Source organism: Struthio camelus, chromosome 14, assembly GCF_040807025.1.
Source record: "Struthio camelus isolate bStrCam1 chromosome 14, bStrCam1.hap1, whole genome shotgun sequence".
In the NCBI taxonomy this organism is placed as follows: domain Eukaryota; kingdom Metazoa; phylum Chordata; class Aves; order Struthioniformes; family Struthionidae; genus Struthio; species Struthio camelus.
The window spans coordinates 22,064,654-22,087,639 of record NC_090955.1 but is presented as its reverse complement, the minus strand read 5'-3'; the positions used below and the strand labels follow the sequence as shown (position 1 = coordinate 22,087,639).

Below are 22,986 nucleotides of genomic sequence, written 5' to 3'. Positions count from 1 at the left end.
CCTGCTCCGTAATCGGGGTTGAGGTCGTGGCCAGGGGGTTTGGTGCCCAAGCAGCCGTTCTTTGTGCAGGGCTCTCCCGTATTTGAGGTGCGTAGCCCGAGGCGTGGCCATCTTGGTGCATGCGGTGTGCTGCACTTTGAGAGGCGGTGCAAAGGTGCCTGGCCTCTGAGCATCGCCCCCCTCACAGCAAGTCGGCTGTAGTTTTGTACTTGTGTCCCTTTGGGAGAGCAGGAGGGGTGCTGCAGTGGTGTCTTTTTTCTCTTCTGGGAAGGTGTTTGTCGTGTGTGTGTGTGTGCGTGTGCCTGGGGGATGACTGTGAGTGTTTGTCTGTTTGGTATGTTTTCATTTCAAATCGCTGCAGTACTAGTTATTGAGGCTTCCCAGCAGCAGAAAAGAGGCAACGCTGTGTGCGCTAACCAAAGGGTCCTCCTGCATCCCCCCGAGAAGGGCTTTGAGAGGGTGCAGAACGCATCCCCTTGCTGTTGGGGAGAAGGCAGGCTCTTCCTGAGCCCCTTTGGCAGCTCCTCAGGCCCGCTGAGCCCGTCAGCGAGGAGCAGGCCAGCGCCCTTGGAGAAGTGCGGCTCGTTGCTCTGGAGCCTCGGCATGGCAGCGCTGTAAGGAGCGCCCATGCATGGCACGAGCCTTCCCTTTAAGGGATATCGGCAGAGGCCAGCCCTACGGCTTTGAGCTGCCTGACCTCGCCGTAAGCGGGGCCGAGGTCTGTGCCTGAAGGGCTTCATGCCCGGGTGGCAGTCTGTGCACTGCGAGTAGCCAGTTCTTAAAGGCCCTGAGAGGAAGAGCCCTGCGGCCACCCTGTAATCAGGGTGTGGGCGTGTGCTGCAGGGGCCTCTTGTCTTGATGGTGCTTTTGCTCGGCAGGCAGGGAGAGCCCCTTGTAAGTCGGAGGCCAGTGGCATTCTTGGCGCTCAAGGGGTCACTGAGCTGTCTTGAGCGCGGAGCTCCCAGGAACCTGGGCTCCAGCCTGTGCCCCTATGGCGCTGCGCCCTGCAGACAGCCTTGGCCGAGTGACAGCTCTGTGAGCAGGCTGAGGGTCACAAGAGGTGCCTTTCTCTTGCTGAGAAGCCAGGAGGCCTCTGGTGCCTTGAGCACCGAGGGTTCCCTGTGCTGCAGGGGCCGACGTCTTTGCTTTGGTCCCTCAGGATGAGGCAGCTTGGCTGAGCCCGCAGGTGGAATGAGCCCCTGTGTAAGGGAGGGGCGAGTCTCTTCCGCCTGCCTCTCCCGGCCCCTCCCCAACCAGCCGTGCCCCCGGCGTCCCGGCCCTTCCACACTGGCCTCCAGCCCGGACGGAGGGCTCCAGCCAAGCCTCGAGCCTTCTGCGCAGACGTGCTGTTGGAGGAGGACCCTGCTTCTGCAGCACGGGCTGGTAAGGGCAAGAAGGGCGGCCCCTCTGCCAGGCCCGAGCTGTTGCCCTGGCTGGCGCTCCTGCAGACCGCTGTCTCTGGAGCAGGCCTGGAGGACTGTGGCCCGCCCGCCAGCAGCCTCTACTGTTTCCCTCCGGGTGCCTTTTGAAGGGCACCATGTAGCGATTGCCGTGGGTGAGTGGGGAGCCGGTCTTGGTGCGGGCGGGCTCTCGGGGGGCGTGTCAGTGCTGGCGGGGGTGTGGAGGGGAGGTGGAAGACGCTGCGAGATGCGCAAGGGAGGGGCCTGGGGTGCTCTTGGGGCTCGAGCGCCAGGCCGTGCCCTCGCTGGGGAGGGAAAGCCCTCCTGCTCTTGGGCCGGTGCGCCTGGGCTGGGGAATGGCGTTGCTTCTTCGCTGTGCTGATCTTGTCTCTTGTCCGTCTCTTGCTCCTGGTTCGCTGCTCCGACAAAGGCAGGAGTGGGCAAGAAGAGGGCAGCTCTGGAGGAACTGCAAGCAAAGGAAAGGGAAGAGTCTGCAAGCAGGTCCGCAGCCAAAGATGCAAGTCACCCACGAGGGAGGAGGCGGCAAGGGACCCTGGAGGCTGGCACGTCTCTGCAGGTAGGGCCGAGGATGCAGATAAGTCTTGCCTGGGGCTGCTGAGCGCCCCTTTGCCTAGAGCAGCATGGCCTCCCTGTAACGAGGGCTGTGGCCTGTGCTCGGTTGGCCTTTAGCCGTGCTGCAGCTTTCTGCGTCCGCTGCGAGCGACGGCCCTGTAAGGAGGGTGGAAGTCACGGTGCTCCGTCGTCTTGGGGAGGGGGAGCTCTTTAGAGGCCTGAGGCATGGCACCGCCCAGTAAGCTGGGCCGTGGTGCCTGCGCCGTTGTCACCGTGGCAGGCGATGGCAGCCTGTGTAGCGCGGCTCCCCTGGCAGCAGGGTGGAAGGGTGAAGCTAGGTGTTTCTGGGGCCTGAAGGGGACGGCCTGCTCCGTAATCGGGGTTGAGGTCGTGGCCAGGGGGTTTGGTGCCCAAGCAGCCGTTCTTTGTGCAGGGCTCTCCCGTATTTGAGGTGCGTAGCCCGAGGCGTGGCCATCTTGGTGCATGCGGTGTGCTGCACTTTGAGAGGCGGTGCAAAGGTGCCTGGCCTCTGAGCATCGCCCCCCTCACAGCAAGTCGGCTGTAGTTTTGTACCTGTGTCCCTTTGGGAGAGCAGGAGGGGTGCTGCAGTGGTGTCTTTTTTCTCTTCTGGGAAGGTGTTTGTCGTGTGTGTGTGTGTGTGTGTGTGCGCGCGTGTGCCTGGGGATGACTGTGAATGTTTGTCTGTTTGGTATGTTTTCATTTCAAATCGCTGCAGTACTAGTTATTGAGGCTTCCCAGCAGCAGAAAAGAGGCAACGCTGTGTGCGCTAACCAAAGGGTCCTCCTGCATCCCCCCGAGAAGGGCTTTGAGAGGGTGCAGAACGCATCCCCTTGCTGTTGGGGAGAAGGCAGGCTCTTCCTGAGCCCCTTTGGCAGCTCCTCAGGCCCGCTGAGCCCGTCAGCGAGGAGCAGGCCAGCGCCCTTGGAGAAGTGCGGCTCGTTGCTCTGGAGCCTCGGCATGGCAGCGCTGTAAGGAGCGCCCATGCATGGCACGAGCCTTCCCTTTAAGGGATATCGGCAGAGGCCAGCCCTACGGCTTTGAGCTGCCTGACCTCGCCGTAAGCGGGGCCGAGGTCTGTGCCTGAAGGGCTTCATGCCCGGGTGGCGCTTGCCAGTTATGGGGACGGTGAAGGAACAAGATCAGCACAGCGAAGAAGCAACGCCATTCCCCAGCCCAGGCGCACCGGCCCAAGAGCAGGAGGGCTTTCCCTCCCCAGCGAGGGCACGGCCTGGCGCTCGAGCCCCAAGAGCACCCCAGGCCCCTCCCTTGCGCATCTCGCAGCGTCTTCCACCTCCCCTCCACACCCCCGCCAGCACTGACACGCCCCCCGAGAGCCCGCCCGCACCAAGACCGGCTCCCCACTCACCCACGGCAATCGCTACATGGTGCCCTTCAAAAGGCACCCGGAGGGAAACAGTAGAGGCTGCTGGCGGGCGGGCCACAGTCCTCCAGGCCTGCTCCAGAGACAGCGGTCTGCAGGAGCGCCAGCCAGGGCAACAGCTCGGGCCTGGCAGAGGGGCTGCCCTTCTTGCCCTTACCAGCCCGTGCTGCAGAAGCAGGGTCCTCCTCCAACAGCACGTCTGCGCAGAAGGCTCGAGGCTTGGCTGGAGCCCTCCGTCCGGGCTGGAGGCCAGTGTGGAAGGGCCGGGACGCCGGGGGCACGGCTGGTTGGGGAGGGGCCGGGAGAGGCAGGCGGAAGAGACTCGCCCCTCCCTTACACAGGGGCTCATTCCACCTGCGGGCTCAGCCAAGCTGCCTCTTCTGAAGGAGCTAAAGGAAAAGGCGGCTCCCCTGCAGTGCACGGAGGCCAGAAGGGTCCTCCTCTCTGGGCCGTTAATTACGGAGACAGTAGCTCTGTCTCTCTAGCTCGCGGTAGCCCGCTCCTGCAAGAGCAGCCGTGGGCAAGAAGGCGGCAGCTTTGGGGAAATTGCGTGCAGGGGAAGTAAAGGTTTGGTGAGCTAGTTACAACGCCAAAGTTGCAAGTCACCCACGAGGGAGGAGGCGGCAAGGGACCCTGGAGGCTGGCACGTCTCTGCAGGTAGGGCCGAGGATGCAGATAAGTCTTGCCTGGGGCTGCTGAGCGCCCCTTTGCCTAGAGCAGCATGGCCTCCCTGTAACGAGGGCTGTGGCCTGTGCTCGGTTGGCCTTTAGCCGTGCTGCAGCTTTCTGCGTCCGCTGCGAGCGACGGCCCTGTAAGGAGGGTGGAAGTCACGGTGCTCCGTCGTCTTGGGGAGGGGGAGCTCTTTAGAGGCCTGAGGCATGGCACCGCCCAGTAAGCTGGGCCGTGGTGCCTGCGCCGTTGTCACCGTGGCAGGCGATGGCAGCCTGTGTAGCGCGGCTCCCCTGGCAGCAGGGTGGAAGGGTGAAGCTAGGTGTTTCTGGGGCCTGAAGGGGACGGCCTGCTCCGTAATCGGGGTTGAGGTCGTGGCCAGGGGGTTTGGTGCCCAAGCAGCCGTTCTTTGTGCAGGGCTCTCCCGTATTTGAGGTGCGTAGCCCGAGGCGTGGCCATCTTGGTGCATGCGGTGTGCTGCACTTTGAGAGGCGGTGCAAAGGTGCCTGGCCTCTGAGCATCGCCCCCCTCACAGCAAGTCGGCTGTAGTTTTGTACCTGTGTCCCTTTGGGAGAGCAGGAGGGGTGCTGCAGTGGTGTCTTTTTTCTCTTCTGGGAAGGTGTTTGTCGTGTGTGTGTGTGTGCGTGTGCCTGGGGGATGACTGTGAGTGTTTGTCTGTTTGGTATGTTTTCATTTCAAATCGCTGCAGTACTAGTTATTGAGGCTTCCCAGCAGCAGAAAAGAGGCAACGCTGTGTGCGCTAACCAAAGGGTCCTCCTGCATCCCCCCGAGAAGGGCTTTGAGAGGGTGCAGAACGCATCCCCTTGCTGTTGGGGAGAAGGCAGGCTCTTCCTGAGCCCCTTTGGCAGCTCCTCAGGCCCGCTGAGCCCGTCAGCGAGGAGCAGGCCAGCGCCCTTGGAGAAGTGCGGCTCGTTGCTCTGGAGCCTCGGCATGGCAGCGCTGTAAGGAGCGCCCATGCATGGCACGAGCCTTCCCTTTAAGGGATATCGGCAGAGGCCAGCCCTACGGCTTTGAGCTGCCTGACCTCGCCGTAAGCGGGGCCGAGGTCTGTGCCTGAAGGGCTTCATGCCCGGGTGGCAGTCTGTGCACTGCGAGTAGCCAGTTCTTAAAGGCCCTGAGAGGAAGAGCCCTGCGGCCACCCTGTAATCAGGGTGTGGGCGTGTGCTGCAGGGGCCTCTTGTCTTGATGGTGCTTTTGCTCGGCAGGCAGGGAGAGCCCCTTGTAAGTCGGAGGCCAGTGGCATTCTTGGCGCTCAAGGGGTCACTGAGCTGTCTTGAGCGCGGAGCTCCCAGGAACCTGGGCTCCAGCCTGTGCCCCTATGGCGCTGCGCCTTGCAGACAGCCTTGGCCGAGTGACAGCTCTGTGAGCAGGCTGAGGGTCACAAGAGGTGCCTTTCTCTTGCTGAGAAGCCAGGAGGCCTCTGGTGCCTTGAGCACCGAGGGTTCCCTGTGCTGCAGGGGCCGACGTCTTTGCTTTGGTCCCTCAGGATGAGGCAGCTTGGCTGAGCCCGCAGGTGGAATGAGCCCCTGTGTAAGGGAGGGGCGAGTCTCTTCCGCCTGCCTCTCCCGGCCCCTCCCCAACCAGCCGTGCCCCCGGCGTCCCGGCCCTTCCACACTGGCCTCCAGCCCGGACGGAGGGCTCCAGCCAAGCCTCGAGCCTTCTGCGCAGACGTGCTGTTGGAGGAGGACCCTGCTTCTGCAGCACGGGCTGGTAAGGGCAAGAAGGGCGGCCCCTCTGCCAGGCCCGAGCTGTTGCCCTGGCTGGCGCTCCTGCAGACCGCTGTCTCTGGAGCAGGCCTGGAGGACTGTGGCCCGCCCGCCAGCAGCCTCTACTGTTTCCCTCCGGGTGCCTTTTGAAGGGCACCATGTAGCGATTGCCGTGGGTGAGTGGGGAGCCGGTCTTGGTGCGGGCGGGCTCTCGGGGGGCGTGTCAGTGCTGGCGGGGGTGTGGAGGGGAGGTGGAAGACGCTGCGAGATGCGCAAGGGAGGGGCCTGGGGTGCTCTTGGGGCTCGAGCGCCAGGCCGTGCCCTCGCTGGGGAGGGAAAGCCCTCCTGCTCTTGGGCCGGTGCGCCTGGGCTGGGGAATGGCGTTGCTTCTTCGCTGTGCTGATCTTGTCTCTTGTCCGTCTCTTGCTCCTGGTTCGCTGCTCCGACAAAGGCAGGAGTGGGCAAGAAGAGGGCAGCTCTGGAGGAACTGCAAGCAAAGGAAAGGGAAGAGTCTGCAAGCAGGTCCGCAGCCAAAGATGCAAGTCACCCACGAGGGAGGAGGCGGCAAGGGACCCTGGAGGCTGGCACGTCTCTGCAGGTAGGGCCGAGGATGCAGATAAGTCTTGCCTGGGGCTGCTGAGCGCCCCTTTGCCTAGAGCAGCATGGCCTCCCTGTAACGAGGGCCGTGGCCTGTGCTCGGTTGGGCTTTAGCCGTGCTGCAGCTTTCTGCGTCCGCTGCGAGCGACGGCCCTGTAAGGAGGGTGGAAGTCACTGCCTCTATGGCGCTGCACCCTGCAGACAGCCTTGACCAAGTGACAGCTCTGTGATCAGGCTCACGGTCAACACTCCCCTCCCCAGAACCAGCCCCCGAGAAAGGCAGGAAGCCAAGAAAAGTGGGATCTGCCAGGGCAGTTGAGATGAGGGGGCAATTTTATTCTCCTGGGGGCAGGACATGGGTGCCAGTGCTTGGGGCTGGCACACGGCTCGTCCCGTGCGGGGCTCAGGGCCGGCTGTAGGGATGTCGCGGCCGGCGGAAGAGGCGGGAGCGTCGTGGCCGTCGCTCTGGCCCTGTCCAGCCTGCCTGGGGGCTGCTCTCGGCAGCCGGGCAGCTCAAAGACGGCCCCGCTCCGGCCAAGGCTTCGTTCTCAGTGCTGGATCTCGCCAGGTCGGATCTGGAGCTGGAGCCGGAGGTGGTAACGGAGCTGGAGGAGGCCGGCGATTCAGCCTGGCTGCTGGTGCTGGAAGTGGCCAGCTCTGATTCGGAGCCGGAGGCTGCTGCGGAGCTGGACGCCGCCGCCGATCCTGGGCGGCTCGTGGTGCTGGGGCCGGCCGGCTCTGGCTGCGCCCTGGGGGCTGTGAGGGGAGGCGGGAAGGTCAGCAGCACGGCCGCAAGGCCCCGGGGCCGGCGAGGCCGGAGCGGTGCCCCCAGCCCTCCCGCGGGCAGAGAGGCCCTGCCAGCCCTGCCCTGAGCACCCGCTGCTAGGCCTTGCCCGGCCCCAGCCCCAGCCCCAGCCCCAGACCCGGGCCACCTGGCTGCTTTGCCTCTTACCGGGGCCCAGGCCGGCACACGCGTCGCATTCCCAGGCCTCTGCGGCCGTCCGTAGGGCCGAGCAGCGTCGGTGGGTCCCTTTGGAGGCGCAGGAGGAGCACAGCAGCAGCTCCCACGGCCTGGGGAAGCAAAGGGGTCGGTGCTTGTGGCAGCCGGGGCTGGCGGCGAGGCCAGGAAGGCAAAAGCACGGACGGCAAAGGCAGCGCAGCGAGGCAGCGCCCGGCCCAGCTCTTGCGCTCAGCGCCTGCTCCCGGCGTGACGGCAGCTGCTGCCGCGCCGCCACCTGCCACGTTGCTGCTTTGCTCACGTACCCGCTCTCCTCCGCCTGCTCCCTGCCTCGCCGGTAGAGGCACCGGCCGGCGTCGCACCGGCTGTGCCTCTCGTACAGCTCGTCAAAGTGGCCGTCCTCCTCCCAGGTGGGCAGCCTGCAGGAGAAGGGAGGCAAAGTCGGGAGGCTGCCCTGTGCCGCGCGCTGGGCACGTGCAGGACGCCCCCGCTCTCCCGGCCCCCCGCCCCGCTTCCAGCTCCGTGGGGAAGCCGGGGCCCGGCCAGCAGGAGCCCTGCGGGCCAGCACCGCCTCGGGAGCCCTTGGCCCCGCACAGCCCTTGTGCCCTCCTGTCCCGGGAGCCCGGCCCAAGGGCAGCAGGAAACCTACCTGAACGGGACCATGATCCCCATTTTCAACATTTCTGCCAGAAATTTCCTTTTGTTCTGGCATTGCGGGCAGCGGAAGCAGGCCCTGCCGGCGCTGAACGCCTGCCCCTGTGGGAGAGACAGCAGCAGCGTTAGCAGGGCGCTGCTGCTGGGCCCGGGCCGGGCCGGGCCCGCAGGGCGAGGGAAGGGCCTCCTACCTGGACGCAGGCCCGGTGGAACCAGGCCCCTTGGCACACGGGGCACACCATGGTGCCGAAGGAGAGCTGGTCCTCCAGCTGCTCCATGCAGATGATGCAGGGCGTTTCTCCATCCGGAGACACCTGCACCGTCTGCTGGGGGCGATGGTCCGAGCAGAAGGACCTGGGGACACACGGACGAGAGGGGCACGGTCAGGGAGCGCTCAGGCCTTCCACAGTGCCGGGCAGGGGGGCAAAGGGGGCACCAAGGAGCCCTCCGCAGCCCGGCTCCAGCTCCGGCCCCGGCAGCCCTTACTTGTACTCCCGGAAAAACTGCGTGACGCAGCCGTTCTCCGAGGCGCACGGGAGATGGAAGCTGCGGCTGCAGCCCTCCTGCTGGCACGCGATGGCGGCTCCCCGCTCGCCGCAAACAAAGCAGCTCTGCAGAGAGCACAGCAGCCCCCGTCAGCGACGGGCCCTGGGCCTCCACGGCCAGCCCCACGCCCCCACCAAAGGCCCAGGCACCTGGGCCCTGCTGCCTCCCGGCCCGCAGAGCCACCTCCCGCGCGAGGCTGCTGCCGGCGCGGCAGCCGCCAGGAGCTCCCGGCAGCAGGAGCCTTGCCCAGAAGTGCTCGGAGACACCGGCGTGCCTTTCCCGCGCCGCAGGCTGAGCTCTGCCGAGCCTCTCCGCGCACAAACCTCCCCGGCCCCGGCCCCGGCCCCGGCCCCGGCCCTGGCCAGGTCCTGACCTTCTGGGCTGCGCTCTTTATTGTCCGCCTGATATCTGCGGGCAAGAACCCGCAGATTCCTTCTTGGTCCGTGCCGCGCTGCAGCAGCCCGCTGGCCAGATACTGAAAAGCAGAGGAGCGCAGGAGCTCAGCGGGGAGCTCGGAGGCAGCGCGGCGGGGGGACGCCGGGGCAGCACCCGGGGCAGCTCACCAGGCAGCACTCGTGGACGCACAGCCCTTTGGCACGGTGCGTCGGCCCGCAGATGTTCGCGCTGACGTCCGCTCGCCGACACAGCATGCACGCTGCGGGGGAGAGAGCAGGCGTGCCCAGCGGTGAGCGCCGCACCCGGGCCGAGGCAAGCGTCCCCGCGAGACTCCCCGAGGCCCTGCTCGGCCCCGGCCTTGCCGGGTGACCGCGCCAGGCCGCGGAGCGCAGCGAGCTGTGGGGACGGGCACGACGCCCTCACCCTTCTCGCTCGAGTCCGGCGCCTTCCTCTTCATCGTGAGCGCAGGGGTGGTCGATGGAGCACTCTGGAGAGCCCGGCCACAGCCGCGCCGGGGTTTCTCTTCCAGCCGCTGCTCTGACGCCCCTGCGGGAGAAGCGCGTCCCCAGTGAGCATGCAGCTCTTTATCCGCGGCCCCGGGCGGCCATGTCACAGAGCGCTGCTGTGACACAGCTCTAGTGAGGTGATGGCCATGTCACAAGGGACAGCAGGAAGCAAAGGGCGCTCATGCTCCTATTTGACAAGCTCACCCCGCATTGGCGGCTGTGCCACGCAGTGGTCTGTGGTCACAACAGTGGCCGCCCGGGCAGCAGGCTCTTCCGCCGGCCGCGACATCCCTACAGCCAGCCCTGAGCCCCGCACAGGACGAGCTGTGTGCCAGCCCCAAGCACTGGCACCCATGTCCTGCCCCCAGGAGAATAAAACTGCCCCCTCATCTCAACTGCCCTGACAGATCCCACTTTTCTTGGCTTCCTGCCTTTCTCGGGGGCTGGTTCTGGGGAGGGGAGCGGTGGGGCCGTGTTCTCTGCGCACGTTGGCAAGACCTTCCGCAGACGTGGCGAGCGGCTTGGCCACGTGCCTCTGGCCTTGCTGGCCTCGGGAGGCCGGGTGGGCTGAGCCGGAGCGAAGGGCAGTTGCTGGCAGCTGAGGAGCCAGGGGGATCTTGGCTTTGGGGCGGGAGCCTCAGGGAGGAGTTTGTACAGGACGGGGACTGCAACATCAGCATTTGAGATGCGAGAGGGCTCTGCAAGGGCCGTCCTAGGGGACGCACAAGAGGTCTACTATGGAAATCAGGGCTGCTCCGGCATCAGCATGGTGGGAACAACCCTGGGATTAGCTGGGGTGAGGGTCTCCCTCCCGTTCTGCGCACAGTCCACCTCCCCAGGGTCTCCAGACCAACCACCCCCCCACCACTGGTAGAAAGGTGGCCGGCTCCAGTGTGCCCTCGGTGTCGCCCCACTGCCCATGGGCAGGTGCAGCTTCTGCTGCGCTCTCACCCAGGCACGCAGCACCCTGCTCAGGGGACACAGCCCATCGGCTGTGGCCGGGGTCTTGTCCTTGGGTGCAGCCCACTTAGGTGGAGAAGCAAGGAGCCAAGGGGAAAGGCACAGGCTGGAGCAGTGTGGCCAGGAAACACTGAGCTCCAAAGAGCCAGAAGAAGACGAGGAACTGCTGGAGCGCCAACAGGAGCCTGGAAAGCCCCGTTTGGCCGGCCCGGCCCTGGCCCCCCACCCAGAGGAGGAACCAGGGGCTGGACAGGGGGGTGCCATCGCAGAGCAACATGTCCTGCCCCTGCCAGGGGCATCTCCACTGGGGCCCCCAGCTCTGTGTCCCCAGGGGCACACAGAAGTGGACAGCAAGCAGCGCTCCCCCCAAAAGCACGGAGAAGAGGTGCAGCACCCTGCAGGGAGGCTCACCCAGAGGGCCAGGTGGCGGGGCTTCACCTCAGGGAAGGAGAGGTGGAGATACCTCACCTCCTGCACCCCCACGTCCTCTGCACACACTGGGCACCTGGGGGCAGCCAAGGGAGCAAGGCCGAGGGAAGCAGCCCTGCCCAGGCACCACCAGTGCCCAGAGAGTTTGGGGTAGCCTTAGGGCAGATAGGGCAGCTTGCCCCACTGAGAAAGCTTCTCCCCAGGGAAAAGCAGGCATCCTCCCCATCCCTCGGGGGATGCCCACAGGCAAGAACTCACAGAGTCTTTCCTCCTCAGGCCTTTGCTGCAACAGCCTACGGGCAAGTTAAAAAAAAAGACAAAATTCCAGGAGTCAAGGAGGTCAGTGAGGCTGAGACTGTTGCTGGGGAAGCTGGAGGGAGACCCAAGGGAAACTCACCAGGTAGAACTCATGGACAGAGTCCCTTGCTGGGGGTGTTTCGGCCCACAGATAGCGACACTGGTATCTCGGTGACAGAACATGACAGCTGGAGCAGAGAAGGAAAAGCCCAAGCTAGTAGCACCCTGACAGGCAGAAGAACAGCCCTGCAGCCACCCTGTAATCGGTGTGGGCGTGTGCTGCAGGGGCCTCTTGTCTTGATGGTGCTTTTGCTCGGCAGGCAGGGAGAGCCCCTTGTAAGTCGGAGGCCAGTGGCATTCTTGGCGCTCAAGGGGTCACTGAGCTGTCTTGAGCGCGGAGCTCCCAGGAACCTGGGCTCCAGCCTGTGCCCCTATGGCGCTGCGCCCTGCAGACAGCCTTGGCCGAGTGACAGCTCTGTGAGCAGGCTGAGGGTCACAAGAGGTGCCTTTCTCTTGCTGAGAAGCCAGGAGGCCTCTGGTGCCTTGAGCACCGAGGGTTCCCTGTGCTGCAGGGGCCGACGTCTTTGCTTTGGTCCCTCAGGATGAGGCAGCTTGGCTGAGCCCGCAGGTGGAATGAGCCCCTGTGTAAGGGAGGGGCGAGTCTCTTCCGCCTGCCTCTCCCGGCCCCTCCCCAACCAGCCGTGCCCCCGGCGTCCCGGCCCTTCCACACTGGCCTCCAGCCCGGACGGAGGGCTCCAGCCAAGCCTCGAGCCTTCTGCGCAGACGTGCTGTTGGAGGAGGACCCTGCTTCTGCAGCACGGGCTGGTAAGGGCAAGAAGGGCGGCCCCTCTGCCAGGCCCGAGCTGTTGCCCTGGCTGGCGCTCCTGCAGACCGCTGTCTCTGGAGCAGGCCTGGAGGACTGTGGCCCGCCCGCCAGCAGCCTCTACTGTTTCCCTCCGGGTGCCTTTTGAAGGGCACCATGTAGCGATTGCCGTGGGTGAGTGGGGAGCCGGTCTTGGTGCGGGCGGGCTCTCGGGGGGCGTGTCAGTGCTGGCGGGGGTGTGGAGGGGAGGTGGAAGACGCTGCGAGATGCGCAAGGGAGGGGCCTGGGGTGCTCTTGGGGCTCGAGCGCCAGGCCGTGCCCTCGCTGGGGAGGGAAAGCCCTCCTGCTCTTGGGCCGGTGCGCCTGGGCTGGGGAATGGCGTTGCTTCTTCGCTGTGCTGATCTTGTTCCTTCACCGTCCCCATAACTGGCAAGCGCCACCCGGGCATGAAGCCCTTCAGGCACAGACCTCGGCCCCGCTTACGGCGAGGTCAGGCAGCTCAAAGCCGTAGGGCTGGCCTCTGCCGATATCCCTTAAAGGGAAGGCTCGTGCCATGCATGGGCGCTCCTTACAGCGCTGCCATGCCGAGGCTCCAGAGCAACGAGCCGCACTTCTCCAAGGGCGCTGGCCTGCTCCTCGCTGACGGGCTCAGCGGGCCTGAGGAGCTGCCAAAGGGGCTCAGGAAGAGCCTGCCTTCTCCCCAACAGCAAGGGGATGCGTTCTGTACCCTCTCAAAGCCCTTCTCGGGGGGATGCAGGAGGACCCTTTGGTTAGCGCACACAGCGTTGCCTCTTTTCTGCTGCTGGGAAGCCTCGATAACTACTACTGCAACGATTTGAAATGCCTGCAATTGTATGAACTAAACAACTGCACAGAACAGAGTCTCATCGTATTTGCATAGATGAGCCGGCAGAGGCAGAAGCAAAGGAATTCAATCGCTTATCATGAGTCAAATAAGCAGTGACTGTTTAGCGTGTAAGACCAAAACACATGTTGCCCAAAGGGCAGTGCTAAGATTAAGAGAGTGCCTGAATTTCCCTGTGTTCTGGTATCCCCGTTTTGGAACAGATATCTCCAACTTCATGTGCAAACCTCCCCATTTCTTTGCCTCTGCTGTATAGAGACTTGGGTTTCCGTGCCACATAGCCGAGGTAAAAAGGCCTCTGTAGTCTCCAGAAATGTTTTCCGTGCCTTGCTATTTTTCCTTGAAATAATTCATCCTTAATGTTCACAGAGTCTCTAACAAGAGACGAGAGCACTGGCTAAAGTTGTGAGCGCGCCTCTAGGGCTGCTTTTCCACGTGTCAGCGTTCCCTGGGGGTTCTTTGCCTGCGGCCAGGCAGGGCCCCTGAGGAAGGTTTCAGTGCGCGGGGCGATCTCCCTGCAGCACCCCAGCAAAGCGTTCCTCTGCCCAGAGCCTCCTGCCAGCGCCCGGCCTGAGAGCGCCGCGGGGAGAGCTCCCCCTGCTCCAACCGCTGGGCCCTGCTGCCCGACGTGTGCTTGAGGCCCCCAGGTGTGCGCACAGCCCTGCTGGGGGACCAGGGGCCCTGGGGGAGAGTGGACAGGGTCTTCCTGTGCTGCGTCGCCACAGCCTGGATGTGGGACGCCCGTTAACCCTGGACTCGGGCTGAGAGCGGCCTGCTGGGCCAGAGATGCCCCACAGGATCCATCCAAGCACATGTGGCCAGGAGAGCCCAGGTTTCACGGCCAAAAGGCCAGGGTGCTGCCCGGGCACCCGCTCACCAGCAATGTGAACTGCTCCCGTCATGCCAAGGAAGTCTAGGAGTCCCCTGGCTCCTCAGCTGCCAGCAACTGCCCTTCGCTCCGGCTCAGCCCACCCGGCCTCCCGAGGCCAGCAAGGCCAGAGGCACGTGGCCAAGCCGCTCGCCACGTCTGCGGAAGGTCTTGCCAACGTGCGCAGAGAACATGGCCCCACCGCTCCCCTCCCCAGAACCAGCCCCCGAGAAAGGCAGGAAGCCAAGAAAAGTGGGATCTGTCAGGGCAGTTGAGATGAGGGGGCAGTTTTATTCTCCTGGGGGCAGGACATGGGTGCCAGTGCTTGGGGCTGGCACACGGCTCGTCCCGTGCGGGGCTCAGGGCCGGCTGTAGGGATGTCGCGGCCGGCGGAAGAGGCGGGAGCGTCGTGGCCGTCGCTCTGGCCCTGGCCGGCCCGCCTGGGGGCTGCTCTCGGCAGCCGGGCAGCTCAAAGACGGCCCCGCTTCGGCCTCGGCCTGGTTCTCGGTGCTGGAGCTCGCCAGGTCGGATCTGGAGCTGGAGCCGGAGGTGGTAACGGAGCTGGAGGAGGCCGGCGATTCAGCCTGGCTGCTGGTGCTGGAAGTGGCCAGCTCTGATTCGGAGCCGGAGGCTGCTGCGGAGCTGGACGCCGCCGCCGATCCTGGGCGGCTCGTGGTGCTGGGGCCGGCCGGCTCTGGCTGCGCCCTGGGGGCTGTGAGGGGAGGCGGGAAGGTCAGCAGCACGGCCGCAAGGCCCCGGGGCCGGCGAGGCCGGAGCGGTGCCCCCAGCCCTCCCGCGGGCAGAGAGGCCCTGCCAGCCCTGCCCTGAGCACCCGCTGCTAGGCCTTGCCCGGCCCCAGCCCCAGCCCCAGCCCCAGACCCGGGCCACCTGGCTGCTTTGCCTCTTACCGGGGCCCAGGCCGGCACACGCGTCGCATTCCCAGGCCTCTGCGGCCGTCCGTAGGGCCGAGCAGCGTCGGTGGGTCCCTTTGGAGGCGCAGGAGGAGCACAGCAGCAGCTCCCACGGCCTGGGGAAGCAAAGGGGTCGGTGCTTGTGGCAGCCGGGGCTGGCGGCGAGGCCAGGAAGGCAAAAGCACGGACGGCAAAGGCAGCGCAGCGAGGCAGCGCCCGGCCCAGCTCTTGCGCTCAGCGCCTGCTCCCGGCGTGACGGCAGCTGCTGCCGCGCCGCCACCTGCCACGTTGCTGCTTTGCTCACGTACCCGCTCTCCTCCGCCTGCTCCCTGCCTCGCCGGTAGAGGCACCGGCCGGCGTCGCACCGGCTGTGCCTCTCGTACAGCTCGTCAAAGTGGCCGTCCTCCTCCCAGGTGGGCAGCCTGCAGGAGAAGGGAGGCAAAGTCGGGAGGCTGCCCTGTGCCGCGCGCTGGGCACGTGCAGGACGCCCCCGCTCTCCCGGCCCCCCGCCCCGCTTCCAGCTCCGTGGGGAAGCCGGGGCCCGGCCAGCAGGAGCCCTGCGGGCCAGCACCGCCTCGGGAGCCCTTGGCCCCGCACAGCCCTTGTGCCCTCCTGTCCCGGGAGCCCGGCCCAAGGGCAGCAGGAAACCTACCTGAACGGGACCATGATCCCCATTTTCAACATTTCTGCCAGAAATTTCCTTTTGTTCTGGCATTGCGGGCAGCGGAAGCAGGCCCTGCCGGCGCTGAACGCCTGCCCCTGTGGGAGAGACAGCAGCAGCGTTAGCAGGGCGCTGCTGCTGGGCCCGGGCCGGGCCGGGCCCGCAGGGCGAGGGAAGGGCCTCCTACCTGGACGCAGGCCCGGTGGAACCAGGCCCCTTGGCACACGGGGCACACCATGGTGCCGAAGGAGAGCTGGTCCTCCAGCTGCTCCATGCAGATGATGCAGGGCGTTTCTCCATCCGGAGACACCTGCACCGTCTGCTGGGGGCGATGGTCCGAGCAGAAGGACCTGGGGACACACGGACGAGAGGGGCACGGTCAGGGAGCGCTCAGGCCTTCCACAGTGCCGGGCAGGGGGGCAAAGGGGGCACCAAGGAGCCCTCCGCAGCCCGGCTCCAGCTCCGGCCCCGGCAGCCCTTACTTGTACTCCCGGAAAAACTGCGTGACGCAGCCGTTCTCCGAGGCGCACGGGAGATGGAAGCTGCGGCTGCAGCCCTCCTGCTGGCACGCGATGGCGGCTCCCCGCTCGCCGCAAACAAAGCAGCTCTGCAGAGAGCACAGCAGCCCCCGTCAGCGACGGGCCCTGGGCCTCCACGGCCAGCCCCACGCCCCCACCAAAGGCCCAGGCACCTGGGCCCTGCTGCCTCCCGGCCCGCAGAGCCACCTCCCGCGCGAGGCTGCTGCCGGCGCGGCAGCCGCCAGGAGCTCCCGGCAGCAGGAGCCTTGCCCAGAAGTGCTCGGAGACACCGGCGTGCCTTTCCCGCGCCGCAGGCTGAGCTCTGCCGAGCCTCTCCGCGCACAAACCTCCCCGGCCCCGGCCCCGGCCCGGCCAGGTCCTGACCTTCTGGGCTGCGCTCTTTATTGTCCGCCTGATATCTGCGGGCAAGAACCCGCAGATTCCTTCCTGGTCCGTGCCGCGCTGCAGCAGCCCGCTGGCCAGATACTGAAAAGCAGAGGAGCGCAGGAGCTCAGCGGGGAGCTCGGAGGCAGCGCGGCGGGGGGACGCCGGGGCAGCACCCGGGGCAGCTCACCAGGCAGCACTCGTGGACGCACAGCCCTTTGGCACGGTGCGTCGGCCCGCAGATGTTCGCGCTGACGTCCGCTCGCCGACACAGCATGCACGCTGCGGGGGAGAGAGCAGGCGTGCCCAGCGGTGAGCGCCGCGCCCGGGCCGAGGCAAGCGTCCCCGCGAGACTCCCCGAGGCCCTGCTCGGCCCCGGCCTTGCCGGGTGACCGCGCCAGGCCGCGGAGCGCAGCGAGCTGTGGGGACGGGCACGACGCCCTCACCCTTCTCGCTCGAGTCCGGCGCCTTCCTCTTCATCGTGAGCGCAGGGGTGGTCGATGGAGCACTCTGGAGAGCCCGGCCACAGCCGCGCCGGGGTTTCTCTTCCAGCCGCTGCTCTGACGCCCCTGCGGGAGAAGCGCGTCCCCAGTGAGCGTGCGGCGCGGGACCCCCGAGCGGCGAGGCAGGGCCACCCACTGCCCCCCGGGAGCCCGGCACCAGCCCCTGCCTCCCCCGCTCTCACCTCCCCAAGCTGTGTGGAGGTGCTGCCTGCGCACTGGGGCCCTGCCGGGCCGCGCGGCTCTTTATCCGCGGCCCGGGCGGCCATGTCACAGAGCGCCGCTGTGACACAGCCCTCGTGAGGCGGTCGCCATGTCACAGAGGACAGCAGGTAGCCGGCAGCGCTCATGCCCATGTTTGGCCCGCCAGCTCACCCCGCATCGGGAGCCGTGTCACAGCGGCGCTCTGTGACATGGCCGCCCGGGCCGCGGATAAAGAGCCGCGCGGCCCGGCAGGGCCCCAGTGCGCAGGCGGCACCTCCACACAGCTTGGGGAGGTGAGGGCGGGGGAGGCAGGGGCTGGTGCCGGGCTCCCGGGGGGCAGTGGGTGGCCCTGCCTCGCCGCTCGGGGGTCCCGCGCCGCACGCTCACTGGGGACGCGCTTCTCCCGCAGGGGCGTCAGAGCAGCGGCTGGAAGAGAAACCCCGGCGCGGCTGTGGCCGGGCTCTCCAGAGTGCTCCATCGACCACCCCTGCGCTCACGATGAAGAGGAAGGCGCCGGACTCGAGCGAGAAGGGTGAGGGCGTCGTGCCCGTCCCCACAGCTCGCTGCGCTCCGCGGCCTGGCGCGGTCACCCGGCAAGGCCGGGGCCGAGCAGGGCCTCGGGGAGTCTCGCGGGGACGCTTGCCTCGGCCCGGGCGCGGCGCTCACCGCTGGGCACGCCTGCTCTCTCCCCCGCAGCGTGCATGCTGTGTCGGCGAGCGGACGTCAGCGCGAACATCTGCGGGCCGACGCACCGTGCCAAAGGGCTGTGCGTCCACGAGTGCTGCCTGGTGAGCTGCCCCGGGTGCTGCCCCGGCGTCCCCCCGCCGCGCTGCCTCCGAGCTCCCCGCTGAGCTCCTGCGCTCCTCTGCTTTTCAGTATCTGGCCAGCGGGCTGCTGCAGCGCGGCACGGACCAGGAAGGAATCTGCGGGTTCTTGCCCGCAGATATCAGGCGGACAATAAAGAGCGCAGCCCAGAAGGTCAGGACCTGGCCGGGCCGGGGCCGGGGCCGGGGAGGTTTGTGCGCGGAGAGGCTCGGCAGAGCTCAGCCTGCGGCGCGGGAAAGGCACGCCGGTGTCTCCGAGCACTTCTGGGCAAGGCTCCTGCTGCCGGGAGCTCCTGGCGGCTGCCGCGCCGGCAGCAGCCTCGCGCGGGAGGTGGCTCTGCGGGCCGGGAGGCAGCAGGGCCCAGGTGCCTGGGCCTTTGGTGGGGGCGTGGGGCTGGCCGTGGAGGCCCAGGGCCCGTCGCTGACGGGGGCTGCTGTGCTCTCTGCAGAGCTGCTTTGTTTGCGGCGAGCGGGGAGCCGCCATCGCGTGCCAGCAGGAGGGCTGCAGCCGCAGCTTCCATCTCCCGTGCGCCTCGGAGAACGGCTGCGTCACGCAGTTTTTCCGGGAGTACAAGTAAGGGCTGCCGGGGCCGGAGCTGGAGCCGGGCTGCGGAGGGCTCCTTGGTGCCCCCTTTGCCCCCCTGCCCGGCACTGTGGAAGGCCTGAGCGCTCCCTGACCGTGCCCCTCTCGTCCGTGTGTCCCCAGGTCCTTCTGCTCGGACCATCGCCCCCAGCAGACGGTGCAGGTGTCTCCGGATGGAGAAACGCCCTGCATCATCTGCATGGAGCAGCTGGAGGACCAGCTCTCCTTCGGCACCATGGTGTGCCCCGTGTGCCAAGGGGCCTGGTTCCACCGGGCCTGCGTCCAGGTAGGAGGCCCTTCCCTCGCCCTGCGGGCCCGGCCCGGCCCGGGCCCAGCAGCAGCGCCCTGCTAACGCTGCTGCTGTCTCTCCCACAGGGGCAGGCGTTCAGCGCCGGCAGGGCCTGCTTCCGCTGCCCGCAATGCCAGAACAAAAGGAAATTTCTGGCAGAAATGTTGAAAATGGGGATCATGGTCCCGTTCAGGTAGGTTTCCTGCTGCCCTTGGGCCGGGCTCCCGGGACAGGAGGGCACAAGGGCTGTGCGGGGCCAAGGGCTCCCGAGGCGGTGCTGGCCCGCAGGGCTCCTGCTGGCCGGGCCCCGGCTTCCCCACGGAGCTGGAAGCGGGGCGGGGGGCCGGGAGAGCGGGGGCGTCCTGCACGTGCCCAGCGCGCGGCACAGGGCAGCCTCCCGACTTTGCCTCCCTTCTCCTGCAGGCTGCCCACCTGGGAGGAGGACGGCCACTTTGACGAGCTGTACGAGAGGCACAGCCGGTGCGACGCCGGCCGGTGCCTCTACCGGCGAGGCAGGGAGCAGGCGGAGGAGAGCGGGTACGTGAGCAAAGCAGCAACGTGGCAGGTGGCGGCGCGGCAGCAGCTGCCGTCACGCCGGGAGCAGGCGCTGAGCGCAAGAGCTGGGCCGGGCGCTGCCTCGCTGCGCTGCCTTTGCCGTCCGTGCTTTTGCCTTCCTGGCCTCGCCGCCAGCCCCGGCTGCCACAAGCACCGACCCCTTTGCTTCCCCAGGCCGTGGGAGCTGCTGCTGTGCTCCTCCTGCGCCTCCAAAGGGACCCACCGACGCTGCTCGGCCCTACGGACGGCCGCAGAGGCCTGGGAATGCGACGCGTGTGCCGGCCTGGGCCCCGGTAAGAGGCAAAGCAGCCAGGTGGCCCGGGTCTGGGGCTGGGGCTGGGGCTGGGGCTGGGGCTGGGGCCGGGGCCGGGCAAGGCCTGGCAGCGGGTGCTCAGGGCAGGGCTGGCAGGGCCTCTCTGCCCGCGGGAGGGCTGGGGGCACCGCTCCGGCCTCGCCGGCCCCGGGGCCTTGCGGCCGTGCTGCTGACCTTCCCGCCTCCCCTCACAGCCCCCAGGGCGCAGCCAGAGCCGGCCGGCCCCAGCACCACGAGCCGCCCAGGATCGGCGGCGGCGTCCAGCTCCGCGGCAGCCTCCGGCTCCGAATCAGAGCTGGCCACTTCCAGCACCAGCAGCCAGGCTGAATCGCCGGCCTCCTCCAGCTCCGTTACCACCTCCGGCTCCAGCTCCAGATCCGACCTGGCGAGCTCCAGCACCGAGAACCAGGCCGAGGCCGAAGCGGGGCCGTCTTTGAGCTGCCCGGCTGCCGAGAGCAGCCCCCAGGCGGGCCGGCCAGGGCCAGAGCGACGGCCACGACGCTCCCGCCTCTTCCGCCGGCCGCGACATCCCTACAGCCGGCCCTGAGCCCCGCACGGGACGAGCCGTGTGCCGGCCCCAAGCACTGGCACCCATGTCCTGCCCCCAGGAGAATAAAACTGCCCCCTCATCTCAACTGCCCTGGCAGATCCCACTTTTCTTGGCTTCCTGCCTTTCTCGGGGGCTGGTTCTGGGGAGGGGAGCGGTGGGGCCGTGTTCTCTGCGCATGTTGGCAAGACCTTCCGCAGACGTGGCGAGCGGCTTGGCCACGTGCCTCTGGCCTTGCTGGCCTCGGGAGGCCGGGTGGGCTGAGCCGGAGCGAAGGGCAGTTGCTGGCAGCTGAGGAGCCAGGGGACTCCTAGACTTCCTTGGCATGACGGGAGCAGTTCACATTGCTGGTGAGCGGGTGCCCGGGCAGCACCCTGGCCTTTTGGCCGTGAAACCTGGGCTCTCCTGGCCACATGTGCTTGGATGGATCCTGTGGGGCATCTCTGGCCCAGCAGGCCGCTCTCAGCCCGAGTCCAGGGTTAACGGGCGTCCCACATCCAGGCTGTGGCGACGCAGCACAGGAAGACCCTGTCCACTCTCCCCCAGGGCCCCTGGTCCCCCAGCAGGGCTGTGCGCACACCTGGGGGCCTCAAGCACACGTCGGGCAGCAGGGCCCAGCGGTTGGAGCAGGGGGAGCTCTCCCCGCGGCGCTCTCAGGCCGGGCGCTGGCAGGAGGCTCTGGGCAGAGGAACGCTTTGCTGGGGTGCTGCAGGGAGATCGCCCCGCGCACTGAAACCTTCCTCAGGGGCCCTGCCTGGCCGCAGGCAAAGAACCCCCAGGGAACGCTGACACGTGGAAAAGCAGCCCTAGAGGCGCGCTCACAACTTTAGCCAGTGCTCTCGTCTCTTGTTAGAGACTCTGTGAACATTAAGGATGAATTATTTCAAGGAAAAATAGCAAGGCACGGAAAACATTTCTGGAGACTACAGAGGCCTTTTTACCTCGGCTACGTGGCACGGAAACCCAAGTCTCTATACAGCAGAGGCAAAGAAACGGGGAGGTTGGTACATGAATGTTTGTACACAGGGAAATTCAGGCACTCTCTTAATCTTAGCACTGCTCTTTGGGCAACATGCGTCTTTGGTCTTGCACGCTAAACAGTCACTGCTTATTTGACTTATGGTAAGAGATTGAATTCCTTTGCTTCTGCCTCTGCCGGCTCATCTATGCAAATACGATGAGACTCTGTTCTGTGCAGTTGTTTAGTTCATACAATTGCAGGCAGCGTATAGAAAACGGTCCACACTTCAGCTATGCATTGGCGGAGCTCAGGAAACATCCCTTTGGAGGAGCCAGTTAGGGAAAGCTATTGGACTTGGGCGCTCTTCCTCCAAGACGCTAACTAGCGTGGCTGTGCCCAGGTCCTTGGAATGCACCTAGCACCTCTGCGGGGACTGTAACCCACAGCCTGGTTCCCTTCCCGCGACAAGAGAGCTAGGTACAAAAATGTCTGTCTGTGACTGTGGCCCTACCTGGCCGACAGTCCAGAAATGGCCCTGGCTCTTCACATTGATCAAAACAGCCCGACAACTTGCCTGAAGTGAACAAGAAGGTATTTTCAGTGGAAGAGACTTGCACAAGCATCTGAGTAAACAACGCTCACTGTCATCATCTTATACACCTGAGCTGTCCCATCCTGCTCCAAGGGAAAGACTCTTCCAAAGTTTAGCAAGCAGCCAGGAAGGATGGGGAAGACGCTAGCCTTCCCTTGACAGCCTTCTCTTTGAAGGCCTACCATCACGTCTTCTGAATAAAACACAAGTGGGAAGTGTAGAGCAGAGGCTGTTGACCCTATGAAATGTGTGCTGTACCAGGGCTAGTTACGGCGCTGCTGAGGGAGCTGGTTCGTCTCTGGGGGTCTTTGGCAACCATGCTGGAACACAAGCTTTGGCCCAGATGCTGGTGCAGGGCCCAGTGTTAAGCAGCCCAGGCTGAAGCCTCAGGAGGGTTCCCCAGGCAGCAGGAACGCACCTCCCTCTCCCCCGCCCCCGCCTTCTTTTTCTTAATCAAGACATCACTTCAACCGGGTAAAATCAGCCTGCCCTCTATCAGTACGGCTAGAGTTCTGGCCTCTGCATTGGCACAAAAGCCCTACGGAACAGCTCCTAGGTTCCCCCGGCCTTCTCCGGGGGGAGAGTGGTTCCCTGCCGATACTAATGCGCCAACTCGCAGACTCCATCGCGATCTACCAGGTAGGCAGTCGGAGCACGTGCCCTAAGATCTCCTGCACTTCGCCAAAGAGCAGAGGGCTGTTCAAATGGCACAGCGACCCCGCAGGATTTGCTTCACGCTCTTGCCACCGGTCCACTTTGGTTCAGCCTCCGAGCTCTCCCACCAACTTCCACAGAGCTCTTTAGCAGCCACTCTGCAAGGAAACCTTTTCTCCTTCCCACACTTGGCAAACTTCTCAGGGAAACATTCTTCCAAACGTGTACCGCTGAAGATGACTCTGCCCCGAATGAGCTCTTTCGTTAACAGAAACTGACACAGAGTGTTCTAATTCCGAGCAAATCCAACAGTCAAAACAGAAGTCAATTTATCCAGGCAGGGCACTATTGTATCAACTCATGTGTTTCTTGTGCACAATTAAATCCACATACATCGACATGTAAATAACACCTACTTGGTTGAGTTGGAGGAGGAGAAAAATGAAGCAGGGGTTCACAGTCCTCCTGAACCTTTGTTCTGCTGCGGCTAGTTTGCAGTTTCACGAGGGCTACGTTGTCTTCACGTGCCCTGACGAGCCAGGGCACCTGCTGTGCGCGACGCCAGGCCCCAGGAAAGCTCAGGGTCCCTCGGGCTTCACATCAGCTGAAGGCTCCCGCTTGGTGCCTCGGTGGCGGCACAAAACTGCCAGCACGAGGCAGGGCAGCCTGTTTTGGGCAGCAGAGCATCAGCGCTCTCAAGCGCGGAGAGGCGCTTTGCCACGCGCAGCAAACGAATACTGGGGCTGCAAAAGGAAAAAGCCAGAGAGAAAATTAAAAGGGGGCATCTTGGCTCTTACAACGTGTTTTTTGCACGGCCCTT

The 22,986-nt window shown here is 65.6% G+C and overlaps 4 protein-coding genes across 15 annotated transcripts in view; 2 read left to right on the top strand and 2 right to left on the bottom strand.

The window, feature by feature from the left end:
* The window catches only part of LOC104139416 (uncharacterized), a 52,617-nt gene extending 38,859 nt beyond the window's left edge, over positions 1-13,758 (top strand). For 3 of the 10 annotated variants that reach the window (XR_011134551.1, XR_011134552.1, XR_011134553.1), the window contains 2 exons: positions 1,160-1,383; positions 1,831-5,543. Coding sequence is in view for 3 of the 10 variants with exons in the window: in XM_068907500.1 (XP_068763601.1) it covers positions 1,831-1,977; positions 6,223-6,482 (407 nt within the window). In the remaining 7 variants the exon portion in view is untranslated. The other 7 variants (XM_068907501.1, XM_068907503.1, XR_011134549.1 and 4 more) reach the window with 6 other exon arrangements.
* LOC138061000 (PHD finger protein 7-like) lies at positions 6,686-9,791 on the bottom strand. Of its 3 annotated transcripts, XM_068907506.1 has the most exons (6): positions 8,900-9,791; positions 8,172-8,334; positions 7,976-8,082; positions 7,632-7,745; positions 7,321-7,439; positions 6,686-7,124 (listed from the first exon to the last, which is right to left on the bottom strand). In XM_068907506.1, the coding sequence occupies exons 2-6, from the start codon at positions 8,256-8,258 to the stop codon at positions 6,772-6,774; spliced, it is 780 nt and encodes a 259-aa protein (XP_068763607.1). In that variant the 5' UTR covers positions 8,259-8,334; positions 8,900-9,791; the 3' UTR covers positions 6,686-6,771. The 3 variants fall into 3 exon arrangements, with proteins under 3 accessions (XP_068763607.1, XP_068763606.1, XP_068763605.1); XM_068907505.1 differs by having other exon boundaries at positions 6,941-7,745; positions 8,467-9,791; XM_068907504.1 differs by having other exon boundaries at positions 6,941-7,745; positions 8,172-9,791.
* A 185-nt stretch (positions 13,759-13,943) lies between the features above and the next one.
* LOC138060998 (PHD finger protein 7-like) lies at positions 13,944-22,642 on the bottom strand. Its single transcript, XM_068907498.1, has 9 exons — positions 22,583-22,642; positions 16,335-16,713; positions 16,145-16,246; positions 15,725-15,849; positions 15,430-15,592; positions 15,234-15,340; positions 14,890-15,003; positions 14,579-14,697; positions 13,944-14,382 (listed from the first exon to the last, which is right to left on the bottom strand). Exons 2-9 carry the CDS (start codon positions 16,419-16,421, stop codon positions 14,030-14,032), a joined length of 1,170 nt encoding a protein of 389 aa, XP_068763599.1. The 5' UTR covers positions 16,422-16,713; positions 22,583-22,642; the 3' UTR covers positions 13,944-14,029.
* Positions 17,279-20,046, top strand: LOC138060999 (PHD finger protein 7-like). Its single transcript, XM_068907499.1, has 8 exons — positions 17,279-17,636; positions 17,725-17,826; positions 18,122-18,246; positions 18,379-18,541; positions 18,631-18,737; positions 18,968-19,081; positions 19,274-19,392; positions 19,607-20,046. Exons 1-8 carry the CDS (start codon positions 17,550-17,552, stop codon positions 19,957-19,959), a joined length of 1,170 nt encoding a protein of 389 aa, XP_068763600.1. The 5' UTR covers positions 17,279-17,549; the 3' UTR covers positions 19,960-20,046.
* Positions 22,643-22,986: the final 344 nt, after the last annotated feature.